Here is a 23,336-nt window from a genome sequence, read left to right on the forward strand (position 1 = left end):
ACGTGACGAGGTTGGTTCTAGGTGGGATTTGAACCAGTGACCCTCGGGTTGCGCACGCCCACTCTTCCACTGCGCCACGCCGTCCCTATTATGCCGTTAAAGCAGACAACATTTAGCTGTGTGTGTGCAGCGCTCATATTCGTAACAGCCTGTGAAGTCACGCGTGCACGTCATCATTATGGGACGTTTTCAAGAAAAAAGTCCCGGGAAATTTAAAATTGCAATTCAGTAAACTAAAAAGGCCGTATTGGCATGTGTTGCAATGTTAATATTTCATCATTGATATATAAACTATCAGACTGCGTGGTGGGTAGTAGTGGGTTTCAGTAGGCCTTTAAATGTACATTGGCGTGTCAAATACAACTTAATGTACAAACCCCGTTTCCGTATGAGTTGGGAAATTGTGTTAGATGTAAATATGAAAGGAATACAATGATTTGCAAATCCTTTTCAACCCATATTCATTTGAATGCACTACAAAGACAAGATATTTGATGTTCAAACTCATAAACTTTAATTTTTTTGCAAACAATAATTAACTCAGAATTTCATGGCTGCAACACGTGCCAAAGTAGTTGGGAAAGGGCATGTTCACCACTGTGTTTCATCACCTTTTCTTTTAACAACACTCAATAAACGTTTGGGAACTGAGTAAACTCATTGTTAAAGCTTTGAAAGTGGAATTTTTTCCCATTCTTGTTTTATTTGGAACTTCAGTCGTTCAACAGTCCGGGGTCGCCGCTGTCGTAGTTTACGCTTCATAATGTGCCACACATTTTCGATGGGAGACAGGTCTGGACTGCAGGCAGGCCAGGAAAGTACATGCACTCTTTTTTTACAAAGCCACACTGTTGTAACACGTGCTAAATGTGGCTTGGCATTGTCTTGCTGAAATAAGCAGGGGCGTCCATGAAAAAGACGGCGCTTAGATGGAAGCATACGTTGTTCCAAAACCTGTATGTACCTTTCAGCATTAACGGTGCCTTCACAGATGTGTAAGTTACCCATGCCTTGGGGACGAATGCACCCCCATACCATCACAGATGCTGGCTTTTGAACTTTGCGTCGATAACAGTCTGGATGGTTCGCTTCCCCTTTGGTCCGGATGACACAATGTCGAATATTTCCAAAAACAATTCGAAAATTGGACTTGTCAGACGTCCAATTTTCCACACTTTTCCACTTTGCATCAGTCCATCTTAAGAAGCCGGCGGTGTTTCTGGATGTTGTTGATAAATGGCTTTCGCTTTGCATAGTAGAGCTATAACTTGCACTTACAGATGTAGCGACAAACTGTATTTAGTGACAGTGGTATTCTGAAGTGTTCCTGAGCCCATGTGGTGATATCCTTTGGAGATTGATGTCGGTTTTTGACACAGTGCCGTCTGAGGGATCGAAGGTCACCGTCATTCAATGTTGGTTTCCGGCCATGACGCTTACATCAATCAATCATCAATCAATGTTTACTTTGGAGTGATTTCTCCAGATTCTCTGAAACTTTTGATGATATTATGGACCGTAGATGTTGAAATCCCAAAATTTCTTGCAATTGCACTTTGAGAAACATTGTTCTTAAACTGTTTGACTATTTGCTCAAGCAGTTGTGGACAAAGGGGTGTACCTCGCCCCATCCTTTCTTGTGAAAGACTGAGCATTTTTTGGGAAGCTGTTTTTATACCCAATCATGGCACCCACCTGTTCCCAATTAGCCTGCACACCTGTGGGATGTTCCAAATAAGTGTTTGATGAGCATTCCTTAACTTTGATGAGCATTCCTCAACTTTATCAGTATTTATTGCTACCTTTCCCAACTCACGTGTTGCTGGCATTAAAATCTGAAGTAATGATTATTTGCAAAAAAAAAATGTTTATCAGTTTGAACATCAAATATGTTGTCTTTGTAGCATATTCAACTGAATATGGGTTGAAAATGATTTGCAAATCATTGTATTCCGTTTATATTTACATCTAACACAATTTCCCAACTCATATGGAAACGGGGTTTGTACATCAAAGTGTCAAATACAACAAAGTGTACATGTGTACTTTTTTCATGGTGATTGCTTTTCACGCTTACAAAATATCAACAAAGATTGTTACTGGTTGCTAATTCTTATTTCCTGTGAATATCTGCTTACTTCCTGTGAATATCTGCTTACTTCCTGTTCCTACCCTTGGTACCATCTTACGTGTGATGTACTGACACACCAACTGTTACTGTATATTATTATAATTATTAATATGCATGCTCATTTCCTGTTAATAACTGCTTACTTGCAGTTAATAACAGCTTACTTCCTGTTGTAACATAATTCCATCGACACTTCTTAAACTTTACTAATCACATTTCTTCTAACTAAAGTGTATTAGCATGTCTGCTCCTGGAGTGTTTATTAACCTGGTCGTCCACAGATAACACTTCAAATAATGAGAAATGTAGTTTATCTTCTGCAGTGTAGGTGATTATTTTCATGACCTTTTGGGAGCGGCTCCACACTGTGGATGGAGACACATCCCTACCTTTAGACATGCTGTCATCGCAACAGAATGTACACTTCCTGTGCATGTGTAATGTACTATAAAAATGTTTTGGAGGTGAAGGAGGAGTGAAAGCGGGGCTAAACGAAAATTATATTTATTGAAAAAAAGTGAAGATTGTTGTTTCTACCAGGAGCTGAAGTCTCCCAAGCTGCTCTTGCCTTTGCGCTTCTTGGAAGGTCCACTCTCTTCTTCTGCAGCCTCACCTTTTCTGCAAGACACACCCACACATTTTCTTCTTCTTGGTGAACATGTTCTAAGTCACTTCCTGACTCTACAAGACTCACCCACACATTTTATTCTTATTCTACTTCTTAGTGAACATGATCTAAGTCACTTAGTGACTCTACAAGACACACCCGCACATCTTATTCTTATTCTTCTTGGTGAAAATGTTCTAAGTCACTTCCTGACTCAAACACAACTTCACTATTTTCAATAACATCGATATATTCCATAATATCGATATCTTCCATAACATCGATAACTTCAATAATTTCCTCAGTAACTCCATCTGTAACTTGAGTAATTCTAATAACTTCTGTAACTTCTCCATTGCCAAAGTTGATACAAGTCATGTTTCCATTGACAACAAATCATGTTCCATTGCCAAAGTTGATACAAGTCATGTTCAATTGTCACAAGAAATTATGTTCCATTGCCACAAGTCGTCATCTTCCATTGACACAAGTCATGTTCCATTGCCAAAGTTGACACAAGTCATGTTCCATTGCCAAAGTTGACACAAGTCATGTTCCTTTGCCAAAGTTGACAAGTCATGTTCATTGTCACAACAAGTCATGTTCCATTGCCAATGTTGACACAAGTCTTGTTTCCATTGACACAACAAAACATTTTCCATTGCCACAAGTCGTCATCTTCCATTGCCACAAGTCGTCATCTTCCATTGCCAAAGTTGACACAAGTCATGTTCCATTGCCACAAGTCATCTTCCATTGACACAAGTCATCTTCCATTGACACAAGTCATGTACCATTGCCAAAGTTTTCACAAGTCATGTTCCATTGACAACAAATCATGTTCCATTGCCACAAGTCGTCATCTTCCATTGCCAAAGTTGATACAAGTCATGTTCCATTGACAACAAATCATGTTCCATTGCCAAAGTTGATACAAGTCATGTTCAATTGTCACAAGAAATTATGTTCCATTGCCACAAGTCGTCATCTTCCATTGACACAAGTCATGTTCCATTGCCAAAGTTGACACAAGTCATGTTCCATTGCCAAAGTTGACACAAGTCATGTTCCTTTGCCAAAGTTGACAAGTCATGTTCCATTGTCACAACAAGTCATGTTCCATTGCCAATGTTGACACAAGTCATGTTCCATTGCCACAACAAGTCATGTTCCATTGCTAAAGTTGACACATGTTCCATTGTCACAACAAGTCATGTTCCATTGCCAAAGTTGACACACGTCATATTCCATTGTCACAACAAGTCATGTTCCATTGCCAAAGTTGACAAAAGTCATGTTCCATAGTAACAACAAGTCATGTTCCATTGCCACAAGTCGTCATCTTCCATTGCCTAAGTTGACACAAGTCATGTTCCATTGCCAAAGTTGACAAAAGTCATGTTCCATAGTAACAACAAGTCATGTTCCATTGCCACAAGTCGTCATCTTCCATTGCCTAAGTTGACACAAGTCATGTTCCATTGCCACAAGTCGTCATCTTCTATTGACTAAGTTGACACAAGTCATGCTCTATTGCCAAAGTTGATACAAGTCATGTTCCATTGTCACAAGTCATGTTCCATTGCTAAAGTTAACACAAGTCATGTTCCACTGTCACAACAAGTCATATTCCATTGCCACAAGTCATGTTTCATTGCCAAAGTTGACACAAGTCATGTTCCATTGCCAAAGTTGACAAGTCATGTTCCATTGTCACAAGTCATGTTCCATTGCTAAAGTTAACACAAGTCATGTCCCACTGTCACAAGTCATATTCCATTGCTACAAGTCATGTTTCATTGCCAAAGTTGACACAAGTCATGTTCCATTGCCAAAGTTGACAAGTCATGTTCCATTGGCACAAGTCATGTTCCATTGCCAATGTTGACACAAGTCATGTTCCATTGCCACAACAAGTCACATTCAGTTGCTAAAGTTGACACAAGTCATGTTCCATTGTCACAACAAGTCAAGTTCCATTGCCAAAGTTGACACAAGTCATGTTCCATTGTCACAAGTCATGTTCCATTGCCAAAGTTGACACAAGTCATGTTCCATTGCCACAAGTCGTCATCTTCCATTGCCTAAGTTGACACAAGTCATGTTCCATTGCCAAAGTTGATACAAGTCATGTTCCATTGCTAAAGTTAACACAAGTCATGTTCCACTGTCACAACAAGTCATATTCCATTGCCACAAGTCATGTTTCATTGCCAAAGTTGACACAAGTCATGTTTCATTGCCAAAGTTGACACAAGTCATATTCCATTGCCACAAGTCATGTTTCATTGCCACAAGTCATGTTTCATTGCCAAAGTTGACACAAGTCATGTTCCATTGCCACAACAAGTCATGTTGCATTGCCAAAGTTGCTACAAGTCGGGGCGGTACAGCTCGGTTGGTAGAGCGGCCGTGCCAGCAACTTGAAGGTTGCAGGTTCGATTCCCGCTTCCGCCATCCTAGTCACTGCCGTTGTGTCATTGAGCAAGACACTTCACCCACCTGCTCCCAGTGCCATCCACACTCCTTTAAATGTAACTTAGATATTGGGTTTTACTATGTAAAGCGCTTTGAGTCACTTGAGAAAAGCGCTATATAAATATAAGAGAAAAAAAAATATGTTTCATTGCCAAAGTTGACACAAGTCATGTTCCATTGCCAAAGTTGACAAGTCATGTTCCATTGGCACAAGTCATGTTCCATTGCCAATGTTGACACAAGTCATGTTCCATTGCCACAACAAGTCACATTCAGTTGCTAAAGTTGACACAAGTCATGTTCCATTGTCACAACAAGTCAAGTTCCATTGCCAAAGTTGACACAAGTCATGTTCCATTGTCACAAGTCATGTTCCATTGCCAAAGTTGACACAAGTCATGTTCCATTGCCACAAGTCGTCATCTTCCATTGCCTAAGTTGACACAAGTCATGTTCCATTGCCAAAGTTGATACAAGTCATGTTCCATTGCTAAAGTTAACACAAGTCATGTTCCACTGTCACAAGTCATATTCCATTGCCACAAGTCATGTTTCATTGCCAAAGTTGACACAAGTCATGTTTCATTGCAAAGTTGACAAGTCATTTCATTGACACAAGTCATATTCATTGCCACAAGTCATGTTTCATTGCCACAAGTCATGTTTCATTGCCAAAGTTGTTCATTGCCAGTTGCACACAAGTCATGTTGCATTGCCAAAGTTGCTACAAGTCGGGGCGGTACAGCTCGGTTTGGTAGAGGCCGTGCAGCCTTGGTCTGGTGCCAGCAACTTGAAGTCTTGCCGTTGTGTCATTGAGCAAGACACTTTACCCACCTGCTCCCAGTGCCATCCACACTCCTTTAAATGTAACTTAGATATTGGGTTTCACTATGTAAAGCGCTTTGAGTCACTTGAGAAAAGCGCTATATAAATATAAGAGAAAAAAAAAAAAGTCATGTTGCATTGCCACAAGTCATATTCCATTGCCAAAGCTGCCACAACAAGTCATGTTCCATTGCCAAAGTTGACACAAGTCATGACCACCCACCTGGGCATCTGCCTCTTCGTAGGGGTCCACAAAGACACTGGCACTGATGATCTTGATCTCAGACTGTTGGACAACAAAGGTGCAGGTTTATGTTTTTAGACCATGACACACCTCCACTCCTTCAAAAATAAATCAAGGGTGGAGGTTTAGGTTGTAGGGACTAGTAGGGTTTCATGTAAACCACCATGACACAACTCCACTCTTTCAAAATAAGGGTGTTATCCACATGAAAATACAAGGTAGAAGTTCAAGAAGTGGTTGTATGAATGATATTTACTATTCACATACTGGCAAGAAGTGATAGAGCACCAAAGGAAAGGAAAGTTGAAACCCTGACTAACATTGGACTGCTAGCAGCTTGACTTGGTGACAGCAGAGATGATCAAAGTTACCTTTGGTTTGTCTGTTTTAGTGTCGCTCTCCACGTTCTCCATGGCTGTCAGTGCTTCAAAGCCCCCCACCACTCTGTCAATCAGTACACACATTTACAACATTTTACACATTCACACTCATTTACAACATATTTACACTCACTCACACATATTTAAAATATATTTACATTTTTACACATATATATAAGAGATGGTGTCTCCACTGCTTTAGAGTCCAGTAGCAATGTGCTTTACATTCCTGGAATCCAACACTTTGCATAGGACTTTCAATCAATCAATGTTTATTTATATAGGACTAAATCACAAGTGTCTCAAAGGGCTGCACAAACCACAACAACATCCTCGGTAGAGCCCACATAAGGGCAAGGAAAAACTCACCCCAGTGGGACGTCAACAATGATGACTATGAGAAACCTTGGAGAGGACCGCATATGTGGGCAACCCCCCTCCCTCTAGGGGACCGAAAGCAATGGATGTCAAGTGGATCTAACATGATATTGTGACTTGGTGATGTATGGCTTAGACGCAGCTGCTTGGACATGGAAACCTATTCCATTAAGATCTCTGCGTACTGTACGTGGGTTAATTGGAAGGTGACATGAAGTTTGGAGCAACTGACTGTGCAGAAAGTCTTTGCACTATGCTGACCTCTCTGTCAGTTTACGTGGCCTATCACTTGGTGGCTGACTTGCTGTTGCTCCCAAACTCTTAATTTTTCTTATATTAAAAGTTGACTTTGGAATATTTAGGAGCAAGGAAATTTCATGACTGGATTTGTTGCACAGGTGGCATCCTATGACAGTTCCACGCTGGAAATCACTGAGAGCAACCCATTCTTTCACAAATGTTTCTAGAAACAGTCTCCATGCCTAAGTGCTTGATTTGATACACCTGTGATTAGTGATTCTCATCAGTTGGATGGTTGTACACTAAACTCTTGGCAAAATAGTGTATTTAACCATACTTACACCGTATTTACACATATCTACACCTTATTTACAACATATTTACACATATCTACACTGTATTTACAACATATTTACACATATCTACACTGTATTTACAACATATTTACACATATCTACACTGTATTTACAACATATGTACACATATCTACACCGTATTTACAACATATTTACACATATCTACACCGAATTTACAACATATTTACACATATCTACACCGTATTTACAACATATTTACACATCCACACCGTATTTACAACATATTTACACATATCTACACCGTATTTACAACATATTTACACATATCTACACCGTATTTACAACATATTTACACATCCACACCGTATATACAACATATTTACACATATCTACACCATATCTAAAACAAACTTACACATATCTAATTATATAATCAAGGCTCCCCAGGTGCAGAGCGTTTGAAGACGTTACGCTCAGTTGGAGCTGAAACCTGCTAACCCTTTCACCAGCTCCTCTTTTGGGGCCTGCCACTAGGAAAAGACTTGGTTGTTACCTAGCTAGCCAGCACTCGACTTGACTCACCTTCCAAACACAGTGTGCTTCCTGTCCAGGTAGGCGCATGAGCGGAATGTGATGAAGCTGGCAGAAACACAAGAATGTCTGTCAGTCATTATGATGTTCTACAAGTCAATGCAAATACAAACATGTACATTTATGGAAGTATTATTAGAGCAAACTTCTTAATTTGCGTATCTGCACTCTGATGTCTATGTTTGTGTACTAATGTGTGTCTGTTTCTCAATCTGTAAATCTGTGCTCTGAATAATGTGTTCGTGTACTAATATGTGTGTTTGTGTACTAAAATGTGTTTCTGTATCTCAATCAGTGTCTGTACTCTGATTTATGTGTTTGTATACGAATGTGTGTTTCTGTACCTCAATCTATGTGTCTGTAGTCCATTTGTAGTGTTTGTGTACTGTGTGTGTCTGTATCGCAATCTGTGTCTGTACTCTGATTAACGTGTTTGTGTACCAATGAGTGTGTCCCAATCAAAATCTGTGTTTGTGTAATCTAAAAATGTGTTAGTGTACTAATTTTTGTGTATGTATCTCAATTTTTGTGTGTCCAATCTTAAATCTGTGTTTGTGTACTAATGTATGTGTCTGTATCTCAATCTGTGTTTGTGTAATCCGATATGTTTGGGTACTAATTTGTGTGCCTGTATCTCAATTTTGTTTGCGAAATCGGAATTTAACATGTCTGTGTACTAATTTGTGTGTGTACACCAATTCATGTATTTGTGTAGTAATATGTGTCTGTATCTCAAACTGTGTGTCTATTCAGATTTGTGTGTCCGTAATACAATTTGTGTGTGAGTGAAAATAAATGTGCCAATATTTCCACCTGTGTGTGTGTAAAAAATGTGTGAGTCTGTGTATTCCGTAGTTTTTCGAGGTTTCTGCAGTACAAGATTTGTCTTGAACGTGTAAAAAGACTTGTGTGTCTGCAACTTTCCTATCTCTCTACTCAGCACTACTCATGTTATTCTGTTGAAACTACAATGACTTGCTGCAAGTAAAAGTCATTTATTGGAGTACATTGGTCTTTTTCTAAGAAGTTATCTGTCATCAAGTTAGTTTTTTAAAGTGTGTGTTGCTGACAGTATGATGTGGTGACTACAACACATGACTACTTTTTCCACACACACACACACACAGTTTTAAGTACAGGCACACATTAGTATACAAACACTAGAATTGGATTACAGACAGACACAGATTGTGATAGACACACACATTAGGACAAAAACACAACAATTGTGTTACAAAAATACAGATTGAGACACAGACACACACATTAGTATACAAACACTAGATTTGGATTATAGACACAGATTGAATTAGAAACACACACACGTTAGTACACAAACACTACAAATTGATAACAGACACACAGATTAAGATACAAACACACACATTAGTACACAAACACTAGAACCGGATTACAAACACACAGATTGAGATACAGACACACACATTAGTACACACACACATTCATCTGATTACAGACGCACAGACTGAGACACATACACACATATATTAGGACACAAACACATAACACAGAGTACAGACAAACAGATTGAGATACAGACACACATTTGTAGACAAACATTCATCTGATTACAGAAACACAGATTGAGATAGACACACACATTAGGACACCAACACATAAATCTGATTACAGACACATTAGTACACAAACACAAATGTGATTACAGACATAGATTAAGATACACATTTACAAATAGTTTAACATAAATATGCAGTTCTTTCTTACAACTGAGACTTGTTGGTGTTGGGACCAGAGTTGGCCATGCTGAGAATCCCTCGACCCGTGTGGGATAGGTTGGGTCGAAACTCGTCCTGGAAAGGTTTTCCCCAGAAAGATTCCCCCCCTGGAACAGCGCGCAAACACACACACACACACACATTAGATTCCAGTGTGGACTCCTTCCTGCGTGCTTCAAGAGCACTGACATTTTTCCTCCATGTCCCGGACCTCAGATGGTCCTCACTTGTCCATAAAAAACCTGCTAGATGTCCACCTAGAATGTTCCTGATCAATGTGAGGAGACATGTCCCGCACGTGGGAGGCTAACTCACTAAATGTGTCCCAGACCTAAGATTGTCCTCACTAGTCCATGAAGACCTGCTAGATGTCCACCTAGAATGTTCCTGACAGATGGGAGAGAGAGGAGGGAGGGTTCCAGGTCTGACTCCAGCCTCTGCCTTCCTAGTCGCTGCCCTTGAGCAAGACACGTCACCAGACTGATATCATCTGTCTCAACTAGAGAGTGCAGCAGATGTTTATCAGCACTCTGTAGGATCAAATACGTTTGCATAATTGGCCATGACGCATTTGCAATCATTTTTATGGATGCATGGTTTTGGTTTGTTATCTGTTCCAAAAAGGTCAGATGAAAAACCAAATGAAGAGCAGACGATCAATACATGTAGGTCTAAATAAAAGCACAAAGTCAACACTTGCAATGTCTTCTTATGCTCTGGCAGACAAGGAAGCATCTACAATCCCATTATAATGTGTTGACAAATAAATATGGAAGAGACTCTTTGGCAGAAGAGTGACGGTAACCCTAGAGCAGCTCCTGTGTCCTGGCTGCTCAATACAATTCAATGAGGGTGGAAGTCCCGCCTCCATCCAGCTGTTAGACACGCCTTGTGATGCCCCTCCTGCTAACTGCCTTTGAAGAAGCCCCGCCCACCAGGTGAGGTTCTGCTATTACCTGTGCCGGTGCCGGTGGGGTCCCCTCCTTGTATCTGCAGGGGCCAAAAGCAGATGTTAGAGGTGTGGATGCTGTGAATAACCACTTCTTTTAGAAGAACCACCACCATCACAGGTGTTGTTCTAGAACAGGGGTGTCAAACTCAAATACAGAGTGGGCCAAAATCTTAAACGGAACAAAGCCGCGGGGCCAAGGTTAAACAAATTAACCTTTTAATAGGGACCAAACCAGATTTGCATTAAATATTGAACAAGCAAGGCTTATATAACTTTAGTGACATGCAAAATCCAGTTTCAAATAATAATAATAATTATAAAAATATCGATGGCATATAAAATCAAATTTAAATAAAATTGTAATGCCTTTTTTCTATTTGCAAACTTCTGAGGTAAATATAAAAATTTTTCCACAGGCTAATAATACATTTGAAAATAAAATAACAATAATGAATGAACCAAACATTCAAGCCTTGAAGTAGCAAGAGAAAATGCATGAATAAAACGTTAATTATTGGTCAGTTTGCTGGAAGTTTCCCGGGAGAGTTAGTGCTGCAAGGGGTTCTGGGTATTTGTTCTGTTGTGTTACAGTGCGGATGTTCACCCGAAATGTGTTTGTCATTCTTGTTTGATGTGGGTTCACAGTGTGGCGCATATTTGTGACAGTGCTAAAGTTGTTTATACGGCCACCCACAGTGTGACCTGTATGGCTGTTGACCAAGTATGCCTTGCATTCACTTGTGTGTGTGTGTGTTTGTGTGTGTAAAAGCCACAAATATTATGTGACACGCTGTTAGTATGGAGGAAAAGCGGACGTGACGACAGGTTGTAGAGAACACTAAAGGCAGTGCGTTAAATGCACGCCCCCAATATGGTTGTCCAGGTAGAAATCGGTAGAAATTCGGTAGAATGGTTGCCCCGGGAGATTTCGGGAGGGGCAGTGAACTTTGGGAGTCTACCGGGAAAATTAGGAGGGTTGGCAAGTATGAGTATTAGCTGTGAATGCGGTGTTACAGCGGCACCGACGCTGTATAACACCGGCGGGCCAGTTCTAATGCTAAATTGATATTGCCTCAAGGGCCAAATTAAATTACACGGCGGGCCAGAGTTTGACACCCATGTTCTAGAAGCACCACCATCATCACAGGTGTTCTTCTAGAACAAGGGTCACCAACCTTTTTGAAACCAAGAGCTACTTCTTGGGTACTGATTAATGCGAAGGGCTACCAGTTTGATACACACTTAAATAAATTGCCAGAAATAGCCAATTTGCTCAATTTACCTTTAATAAATAAATTTATATATTAAAAAAAATGGGTATTTCTGTCTGTCATTCCGTTGTACATTTTTATTTCTTTTATGGAAGGTTTTTTGTAGAGAATAAATGATGAAAAAAAACACTTAATTGAACGGTTTAAAAGAGAGGAGAAAACACGAAAAAAATGAAAATGAAATTTTAAAACATAGTTTATCTTCCATTTCGACTCTTTAAAGTTCAAAATTCAACCGAAAAAAATTAAGATAAAAATTAGCTACTTCGAATCTTTTTGAAAAAAATTACAAAAACAATTTATGGAACATCCTTAGTAATTTTTCCTGATTAATTTTAGAATATTGATGACAAGTTTTAAATAGGTTAAAATCCACTTTGAAATAAGATTTAAATTTGATTCTACAGATTTTCTAGATTTGCCAGAATAATTTTTTTTTAATTTTAATCATAAGTTTGAAGAAATATTTCACAAATATTCTTTGTCGAAAAAACTGAAGCTAAAGTGAAGAATTAAATTCAAATGTATTTATTATTCTTTACAATAAAAAAATAAATTTACTTGAACATTGATTTAAATTGTCCGAAAAGAAGAGGAAGGAATTTAAAAGGTAAAAAGATATCTGTGTTTAAAAATCCTAAAATCATTTTTACGGTTGTATTTTTTCTCTAAAAGTGTCTTTCTGAAAGTTATAAGAAGCAAAGTAAAAAAAGAAATGAATTTATTTAAACAAGTGAAGACCAAGTCTTTAAAATATTGTCTTGAATTTTCAAATTCTATTTGAGTTTTGTCTCTTTTAGAACTAAAAATGTCGAGCAAAGCGCGACCAGCTTGCTAGTAAATAAAGAAAACTTTAAAAAAATAGAGGCAGCTGGTCACCACTGTTCTAGATGCACCACCACCATCACGGGTGTTCTCACCATGAAGTTGCGGATGGATCTGTGGAAAAGTGTGCCATCATAGTAGCCCCTCTTACACAAACCCAGGAAGTTCTCCCCCGCCTTGGGAACCTGAGGAGCACAGACCCACACAATTACTACACACAACTACAACACACGATTATTACACACAACTACAACTACGACAACACAATTACTACACACAACTACAACACACAATGACAACAACTACAACACACAATAACACAACTGCAATACACAACACAAAATGACAACACAACTAAAACACACAACCTTTACATAAAATTACAACAGACAACACACAAGACTACACACAACTACTCTACAAAACTACAACACGCAATTACTACACACAATTACAATACAGAATTACTACACAAAATTATAACAGACAATTACAACACAAATACAACAGACAAAACACTACTACAACACTCAATTTCAACACAACTACAACACACAATGACAACACAACTGCAACACACAACTACAACACAAAATTACAACAGGCAATTATGACACACAACTACTCTACACAAATGCAACACACAAAAACTTCACTACTACAACACGCAAATACTACACACAATACACAGTTACTACACACAATTACAACATACAACTATGACAATTACAACACAATTAGTACACACAACTACTACACAAAATTACAACACACAACTACAACAGACAATTAAAACACTACTACACACAGGTACAACACACAATTAAAACAATTACAACAACGCAGCACAGGACACTTTTTTCAAGGACACTGATAGTCAGCGACACAGAGGAATATTATTATTATACATAAATATTATTAAACATGAATATTATTAAACAGGAATATTATAATTATCAAACATGAATATTATTATTAAACATTAATAATATTATTAAACAAATATGATCAAACATGATTATTATTATCAAACATGAATTTTATTATCAAACATGATGATTATTGTTAAACATAAATAATATCAAACACAAATAATATCAAACATGATTATCTAATATGAAAATTATTATCACACAAATAGTATTAAACATAAAAATTATTAAACATGAATGTTATCAAATATAAATATTATTAAACAGGATTATTAAACACAAATATTATTATTAAACATGAATATTATTATTAAACATTAATATTATTATAAAACATTAATATTGTTATAAAACATCCATCCATCCATTTTCCTCCGTTTGTCCGAGGTCGGGTCGCGGGGGCAGAAGCCTAAGCAGAGAAGCCCAGCCTTTCCTAGCCACTTGGTCCAGCCTTCGGGGATCCCGAGGCGTTCCCAGGCCAGCCGGGAGACGTAGTCTTCTCAACGTGTCCTGGGTCTTCCCCGTGGTCCTCTACGGGTTGGACGTGCCCTAAACACCTCCCTAAAGAGACGTTCCGGTGGCATCCTGACCAGAAGCAAGAACCACCTAATTTGGCTCCTCTCCATGTGGAGGAGTAGTGACTTTACTTTGAACTCCTCCCGGATGACAGATCTTCTCACCCTAGGGGAGAGCCCCGCCACCCGGCGGAAGGAACTCATTTGGGCCGTTTGTATCCAATCCAATCAACTTTATTTATATGCACATTTAAACAACAAAATGTTTCCAAAGTGCTGCACAACGATATTAAAAACAACATTCAAATACTATCCTGAGCTCCACCAATGACTGAATAAAAAAAATAAAAAAATACATATAAAACCAATATTAAGACAATATAAAATAAATATGATTAAAAACGATTTTAAAGGGTAAAACCAATTAAAACAGTAAATAGAAATCAACATTTTAAAACACAGAGGGCAACAGAGGACCACACAACTCACGTAGTGTTAAAAGCCAGAGAATAAAAATGGTTCTTAAGACGAGACTTAAAACACTCCACTGTGGGATCAGTTCGAATATGGCGGGGCAGAGTGTTCCAGATCTTAGGGCCGACCACAGAGAAGGCCCTGTCTCCACTAGTTTTAAATCTGGTCTTGGGCACCACGAGTTGGAGATGGTTCTCGGACCTCAGAGCGCGCGCAGGATTGTAAGTTTGGATGAGGTCCGAGATATAATGAGGTGCCAGTCCATGTACAGCTTTAAAAACAAAGAGCAAGGTTTTAAAATCAATTCTAAAATAAACGGAGTCAGTGCAAACTTTCAAGGATTAGGGTTATATGCTGGCGTTTCCTGGCCCCTGTTAAAAGTTGTGCTGCCGCGTTCTGTACTAACTGCAACCGGGAGAGAGCTTTTTGGCTAATGCCAGCATAAAGTGCATTGCAGTAGTCCAGGCGACTTGAAATAAAAGCATGCACGACTTGTTCACAAAGGTTAAAAGATAAAAACGGTCTTACCTTTGCTAAAAGACGAAGATGATCAAAACACGATTTTAAAACTCCATTGACTTGTTTGTCAAGCTTAAAATCGCTATCTATAGTGATGCCAAGGCTGGTGACCTTGGGATGCACATAATTTTGCAATGGTCCCAAGTCAGTGAGGGCCGGACCAAAAACTAAAATTTCAGTTTTTCCTTATTCATAATTCTGGGCTAACCAAGCCTTGACGTCGCATAGACAGTTGAGAAAGGGTGCTAGGGGGCCGTGGCCTTTTGAAATCGGCATATAAATTTGGCAGTCGTCTGCATAAAAGTCATAAGACACTCCATGCCTCCTAAAAAAATCTCTCCATGAGGGAGGAGATATAGAGCGAACAGGATGGGGCCTAGAATAGATCCCTGGGGGACACCACAGTAAAGCGGAGCAGAAGAAGAGGTGGCGTCCCCCCAGCCTGACAGAGAAAGACCTTTCTGACAGGAACCACTGTAATGCAGTTCCCCTGACACCCACACAGTCTTTCAGGCGCTCTAAAAGAATTGTGTGGTCGACTGTGTCAAAGGCAGCTGTAAGATCTAAAAGCACTAAAATGGCAGAGCTCCCAGAATCAGACATTAGAAGCAAATCATTAAAAACCTTTAAAAGTGCAGACTTAGTACTGTGCAAAGCTTTGTATCCAGACTGAAATGGATCGAAAGTGCCATTTTCATCTAGAAAAGGCTGCTGTTGCACCAAAACACATTTCTCCCAAATTTTTGACAGAAAAGGTAATTTAGAAATGGGCCGATAATTTGACAAACTTGTAGGATCAAGACCTGTTTTTTTTTTTATCAAAGCCTCAACAACAGCTCCTTAACAAAAAGAGGGCACACTGCCAGAAATCAAGCTGCTGTTGATGATGTCCCCAACAGACAAGCCAATAGAGTCCCAGACTTTTTTTAAAAAAGTGAGGGGGAACTCGGTCTGTGGGACAGGACGAGGGTTTTAGTTTGTCAACTATTCCTTTAAGCTCAGGCATTGAAACAGGCTAAAACTGACAAAACACAGCTGAGCACCGACTGCCCACATTTAAACTCAATGGAAAAGGAGAAAGATTTGTCCGAATAGTAGCAACCTTGTCGTTAAAAAAGTAGATACATTTTTCACAAGTTTCACTTGTCATCTCCAGTGAAGTGGCTGGATTCGGATTAAGAACAGAACTAATAGATTTAAAAATAACACGTGGATTGTTGACACTATTTGAAATTAAGTCTGACAAATATTTAGTTTTTTCAGCTTTAACCACACTTTGATAATTCCGACAGCTTTATATTAGAATTTGATAAGAGACCTCCAAGTGATCCCCTTTCCACCTCCGCTCCCCCCTTCGCCACTCACGCCGAACTGTGCGCGTGGTGTCATTGATCCAAGGCTCCTGTTTTGACTTTGGACGTAAAGCTCTGAGGGGCGCTATTCTGTCCAGAATCTCAGAACATGTGCAGATGAGAGAGCACATCAACTGTTCAGTGTATGCAGAGTGTGATATACTCTGCATGGACACAGTGAACAAAGGATTAAAGGCGGCTGCAGTGTCAGACCTAATAACACGCCTATGACGCACGGCAGACATTTTTACATCAGGGTCCAAATTAAATTGAACAAAACAGGACTGTGATCGGAAAACACAGCATCACCAACAACGAAATTGTCAACATTAAAACCATAAGACAGTACAAGCTCTAGAGTGTGTCAGTGTACATGTGTTGGGCCAGTAACATGCTGAGGCAAATTAAAACCTTCAATCAAGTCCAAAAACTCTCTGGCCATGGGTTTAAAAGGACAACAAACGTGTAAATTAAAATCCCTGACGATTAAAATCTTGTCGTAACGTACCAGACTAAAAGCAATGAAGTCCGAAAAGTCCTTGATAAAGTCTTTGTTGTGCTTTGGTGATCTGTAGACTACAGCACAAAATACTGGATCAGTCCGTCGCAGCTCGAAACAGCTCAGTTCAAAGGAAGGAAAAGAGCACTCCATGATCACTTTGTGATGAACGATTTCCTTTAAAACAATAGCTAAACCCCCGCTACGACCGCTCGTTCTCGGCGTGTTAATGAAAGTACAGTCTGGGGGAAATAGCTCTGAAAAAGCAGCAGACTCACTGGTGCCAATCCAGGTTTCTGTCAAGAACAGTATATCCAAAGAGTGTGATGACAAAAAGTCCTGGAGAACAAAAGTCTTGTTCATTACGGATCTCACATTCACAAACAAGTGCACACCTCGTAGACTTTGTTGTAGCCACGTGCGGTGCCCAGCTCAGCAGCTGAAGATTAGCCAGGGACACGCCACCTGAGCCCCGGTAAGATGAGCGAAGAGGGCGCAGCATGCAGGGATCCTCCCGCTGTCCGATGATTGGCACCAACCAAGACCTGACCAGTTGAAGCGCCCACCATGACAAATAGCGACCAACACAGTCGCTGTACTCCCGGGGAAGTGCAGAGATCTTCACCGCGTCAGGATGTGCCAACCAAGCTTTCACTTTTACCAGTCGGCCAGATAGCATTCCTCGGCGTTTCCACTTCCTGGGCAGCGGCGCGTTCACCCGACGGAAGCACTAGGGTAGGTTAGCATGGAAAAATGAATCCGAGTCTCTTACATTGTAAAGTTCACATGACCGTACTTACTCCCCTATCCTCAACAACTCCTGGCGTTCATACACTAGAAGTGGTTGATGGTCCTCAAAACACAAGTCAAAATAACCACAAAACAGACAGTAGTGCTCAGAAACAAGCGGCGAGCCAGACACACCGGCACCATCTTGAATTTTGATTTTAGGGGTGTACCCGTGATCTTAACCTTTCGGTCATAACCCACAGCTCCTGACCGTAGGTGAGGATGGGAGCGTAGATCTACCGGTAAATTGAAAGCTTTGCCTTGCGGCTCAGCTCCTTATTCACCACAACAGATCGATACAGCGCCTGCATTACTGAAGACGCCGCACCAATCCACCTGTTGATCTCACAATCCACTCTTCCCTCACTTGTGAACAACACTCCGAGGTACTTGAACACTTCCACATGGGGCAAGATTTCTTCCCCTATCCAGAGATGGCACTCGACCCTTTTGCGGGCGAGAACCATGGACTCTGACTTGGAGGTGCTGTTTCTCATCCCAGTCGCTTCACGCTCGGCTGCGAACCGATCCAGTGAGAGCTGAAGATCCTGACCAGATGAGGCCATCAGTACTACATCATCTGCAAAAAGCAGAGACCTAATTCTGCAGCCACCAAACTGGATCTCCTTAAAGCCCTGACTGCGTCTAGAAATTATGTCCATAAAAGTTATGAACAGAATCGGTGACAAAGGGCAGCCTTGGTAGAGTCCAACCCTCACTGGAAACGGCTGCGACTTATTGCCGGCAATGTGGACCAAGCTCTGACACTGATCATACAAGGAGTGGACCGCCACAATCAGACAGTTTGATACCCCATACTTTCTGAGCACTCCCCACAGGACTTCCCGGGGGACACAGTCAAATGCCTTCTTAAAGTCCACAAAGCACATGTATGCTGGTTGGGCAAACTCCCATGCACCCTCAAGGACCCTGCCGAGAGTTTTGAGCTGCTCCACCGTTCCATGACAAGGATGAAAACCACGCTGTTCCTCCTGAATCTGAGGTCCGACTATTCGGTGTAGCCTCCTCTCCAGTACACCTGAATAGTCCTTACCGAGAAGGCTGAGGACTGTGATCCCACGATAGTTGAAACACACCCTTCGGTTGCCCTTCTTAAAGAGAGGAACCACCACCCCAGTCTGCCAATTCAGAGGTACCGGCCCCGATGTCCACGCAATATTGCAGAGTCTTGTCAACCAAGATAGCCGCACAGCATCCAGAGCATTAAGGAAGTCTGGACGAATCTTATTCAACCCCAGGGCCTTGCCAGAGGAGCTTTTTAACTACAAACCCTGTTTCCTTATGAGTTGGGAAATTGTGTTAGATGTAAATATAAAACTGAATTCAATGATTTGCAAATCATTTTCAACACATATTCAGTTGAATATGCTAAAAAAGGCAACATATTTGATGTTCAAACTGATAAACTTTTTTTTTTGTGCAAATAATCATTAACTTTAGAATTTGATGCCAGCAACATGTGACAAAGAAGTTGGGAAAGGTGGCAATAAATATTGATAAAGTTGAGGAATGCTAATCAAACACTTTTTTTGGAACATCCCACAGGTGTGCAGGCTAATTGGGAACGGGTGGGTGCCATGATTGGGTATAAAACAGCTTCTCAAAAAATGCTCAGTCTTTCACAAGAAAGAATGGAGTGAGGTGCACCTCTTTGTCCACAACTGCGTAAGCAAATAGTCAAACAGTTTAAGAACAGCGTTTCTCAAAGTGCAATTGAAAAAATTTTTGGGATTACAACATCTACGGTCCATAATATCATCAAAAGGTTCAGAGAAACTGGAGAAATCACTCCACGTAAGTGGCATGGCCGGAAACCAACATTTAATGACCGTGTCCTTCGATCCCTCAGACGGCACTGTATCAAAAACCGACATCAATCTCTAAAGGATATCACCACATGGGCTCAGGAACACTTCAGAAAACCACTGTCACTAAATTCAGTTCGTCGATACATCTGTAAGTGCAAGTTAAAGCTCTACTATGCAACGCGTAAGCCATTTATCAACAACATCCAGAAACGCTGCCGGCTTCTCTGGGCCCGAGATCATCTACAATGGACTGATGCAAAGTGGAAAAGTGTTCTGTGGTCTGACGAGTCCACATTTCAAATTGTTTTTTGAAATATTCAACATCGTGTCATCCGGACCAAAGGTGAAGCGAACCATCCACCCTTTTTCATGGACGCCCCTGCTTATTTTAGCAAGACAATGCCAAGCCACATTCAGCACGTGTTACAACAGCGTGGCTTTGTAAAAAAAGAGTGCAGGTACTTTCCTGGCCAGGTTGCAGTCCAGACCTGTCTCCGTTCGAAAATGTGTGGCACATTATGAAGCGTAAAATATGACAGCGGAGACCCCGGACAGTTGAACGACTGAAGCTCTACACAAAACAAGAATGGGTAAGAATTCCACTTTCAAAGCTTAAACTATTAGTTTCCTCAGTTCCCAAACATTTATTGAGTGTTGTTAAAAGAAAAGGTGATGTAACACAGTGGTGAACATGCCCTTTCTTAACTACTTTGGCACATGTTGCAGCCATTAAATTCTAAGTTAATTATTATTTGCAAAAAAAAAAATTAAGTTTATGAGTTTGAACATCAAATATCTTGTCTTTGTAGTGCATTCAGTTGAATATGGGTTGAAAAGTATTTGCAAATCATTGTATTCTGTTTTTATTTACATCTAACACAATTTCCCAACTCTTATGGAAACAGGGTTTGTACCTCAGCAATCTCAGCCCCAGAAATAAGAGAGCCCAACACATATTCCCCAGGCACTTCTTCCTCAAAGGAAGATGTTTTGGTGGGATTGAGGTCTTCGAAGTATTCTCTCCACCGATCCACTAAATCCGCAGTTGAGGTCAGCAGAACACTATCCCCACCATACACGGTGCTAACATTGCACTGCTTCCCCTTCCTGAGGCGGTAAAGAATCGCTTCGAAGCCTTTCGGAAGTCGTTTTCCATGGCTTCCCCAAACACCTCCCATGTCCGAGTTTTTGCCTCTGCGACCGCCGAAGCCGCACACCGCTTGGCATGTCCGTACCGGTCAGCTGCCTCTGGAGTCCCATGAGCCAAAAGGACCCGATAGGACTCTCTTTTCAGCTTGACAGCCTCCCTCGCCGCTGGGGTTCTAGGATTACCGCCACGACAGGCACTAACCACATTGCGGCCACAGCTCCAATCGGCCACCTCGACAATAGAGGCACGGAACATGGTCCACTCAATATCCAGTGCCTTCCTTATGGACGTGGGAATTGAAACTCTCTCTGACAGTAGACTGTGCTAGACGTCACCAGCAGACCCTCACAATGCGTTTGGGCCTGCCAGGTCTGTTTGGCATCCTACCCCACCATCAGGGCCAACTCACCACCAGGTGGTGATCGGTAGAAAGCTCCGCCCCGCTCTTCACCAGAGTGTCCAAAACATATGAGCGCAAATCTGATGACACAACTACAAAGTCGATCATGGAACTGGGGACGAGGGTGTCCTGGTGCCAAATACACATATGGAAACCCTTATGTTTAAACATGGTGTTTGTTATGTAAAATCTGTGATGAGCACAAAAGTCCAATAACAAAACAGATCACTAGAACAATAAAGATCCGGGCGGTCATTCTTACCAATCACGCCTCCATGGTTTCACTGTCGTTGCCAACATGTGCGTTGAAGTCACCCAATAGAACAAGGGAATTACCCGAGGGAGCACTCTCCAGTACTCCCTCAAGGGAATCCAAAAAGAGTGGGTACTCTGAGCTACGGTTTGGTTTGTAAGTACAAACAGTCTGGACCCGTCCCCCCCACCCTAAGGCGGAGGGAAACTACCCTCCATGCGGACTGGACACTGGCCGAGAGTGGAGTCGGCTGTCATGGTTGCCTTGTTGGGTCTGCTTCTGTCTCTGGCCATGCTCCCTCCACCCCAGCAGACGATGGTGTGGAACACCGCAGAGGCCACCACAGTGGATATGTTTATTTTACTTTTTATTCATAGCTGTATGTAGAAGTGTCTGGTTGTATCTGCTGCTTTAATGTCTTTAATGTCCTCTGTGTTCTTTGATGTTTGATGTTTCCCTCTTACACACATGGAAGAGGGATGTGTACTATGGCTATGAGTTGTTGTTGTTTTTTTTATTTTTTTCCCTTGGCCTCAGTCTGCACCCCCACTCCAGGGCCTAGGCTAAGACCGATTTTTTAATTTTATTTTAATCTTCTATTTTTTTCTTCGCCCCCCCACCCCCCTTGTTTACCTGTATGTCATCTTTTTTGTAAGGGGCGCTGGAAGCCGGCAGACCCGTCAGCGATCCTGTTCTGTCTCCCTGTAATGTTTGTCTGATCTTGAATGGGATTGTGCTGAAAATTGTAATTTTCCTGAAGGAACTCTCCTGACGGAATAAATAAAGTACTATCTATCTATCTCGTCTACTGGGTTAAAGTCCAACGTGCAGGCTTTGAGCCGGGGGGCCAACAAGAATTTCTGCCCCAGCCCGTCGCCTCTCATTGCTTGCAACGCCAGAGTGGAAGAGAGTCCAGCCCCTCTCGAGTGAACTGTTTCCTGAGCCTTTGCTGTGTGTCTAAGTGAGTCCGACTATATGTAGCTGGAACTTCTCCACCTCGCGCACTAGCTCTGGCTCCTTCCTTCCCAGCAATGTGACGTTCCACGTCCCCAAGACCTAGCTTGTGTTGCAGAGGATCTGACCACCAAGTGCCCTGCCTTCGGCTGCCGCCCAGCTCACTTTACACCCGACCTCTATGGACCCTCCTATGAGTGGTGAGCCCATTGGGGGGTGGGGGGGAACTCACATTGCCTCTTCGGGCTGTGCCACCAGGCGCTCGCCATCGTGCCCTACCTCTGGGCCTGGCCCCAGAGGGGAGCCCCGGTGACCCAAGTCAGGGAGAGGGAAATCCAAGTCCTTGATTTTTATTCTTCATAAAAGCTCTTTGAGCCGCTGTTTGTCTAATCCCTCACCTAGGACCTGTTTGTCTTGGATGACCCTACCAGGCGGCGTGGAAACATAGCTCCTAGGATCATTGGGACATACAAACTTCTCTAGCACCATAATGTGGCAGCTCAGAGAGGAGATGATAAAACATGACTATTATTATCAAACATGAATATTATTATTTAACATGATTATTATTTAAAATGATTATTATAAAACATGAATATTTTTATTAAACATGAAGAATATTATAAATTATCAATCAATCCATTTACTACCGCTTGTCCCTTACGGGGTGCTGG

General features: G+C 41.2%; 1 protein-coding gene across 1 annotated transcript in view; it reads right to left on the bottom strand.

Annotated features, from left to right (window-relative positions):
• Window positions 1-6,163: 6,163 nt before the first annotated feature.
• Window positions 6,164-23,336, bottom strand: part of ppil2 (peptidylprolyl isomerase (cyclophilin)-like 2) — a 30,173-nt gene continuing 13,000 nt past the window's right edge. Inside the window, exons 13-18 of the mRNA XM_061906025.1 lie at window positions 13,092-13,181; window positions 10,905-10,938; window positions 9,938-10,055; window positions 8,183-8,239; window positions 6,657-6,729; window positions 6,164-6,327 (exon numbers count right to left, since the gene is read on the bottom strand). Coding sequence (XP_061762009.1) covers window positions 6,190-6,327; window positions 6,657-6,729; window positions 8,183-8,239; window positions 9,938-10,055; window positions 10,905-10,938; window positions 13,092-13,181 — 510 coding nt within the window. The 3' untranslated portion in view covers window positions 6,164-6,189. The remainder of the gene's footprint in view (window positions 6,328-6,656; window positions 6,730-8,182; window positions 8,240-9,937; window positions 10,056-10,904; window positions 10,939-13,091; window positions 13,182-23,336) is intronic.

Source organism: Nerophis ophidion, linkage group LG07 (assembly GCF_033978795.1).
Source record: "Nerophis ophidion isolate RoL-2023_Sa linkage group LG07, RoL_Noph_v1.0, whole genome shotgun sequence".
Classification (NCBI taxonomy): Eukaryota; Metazoa; Chordata; class Actinopteri; order Syngnathiformes; family Syngnathidae; genus Nerophis; species Nerophis ophidion.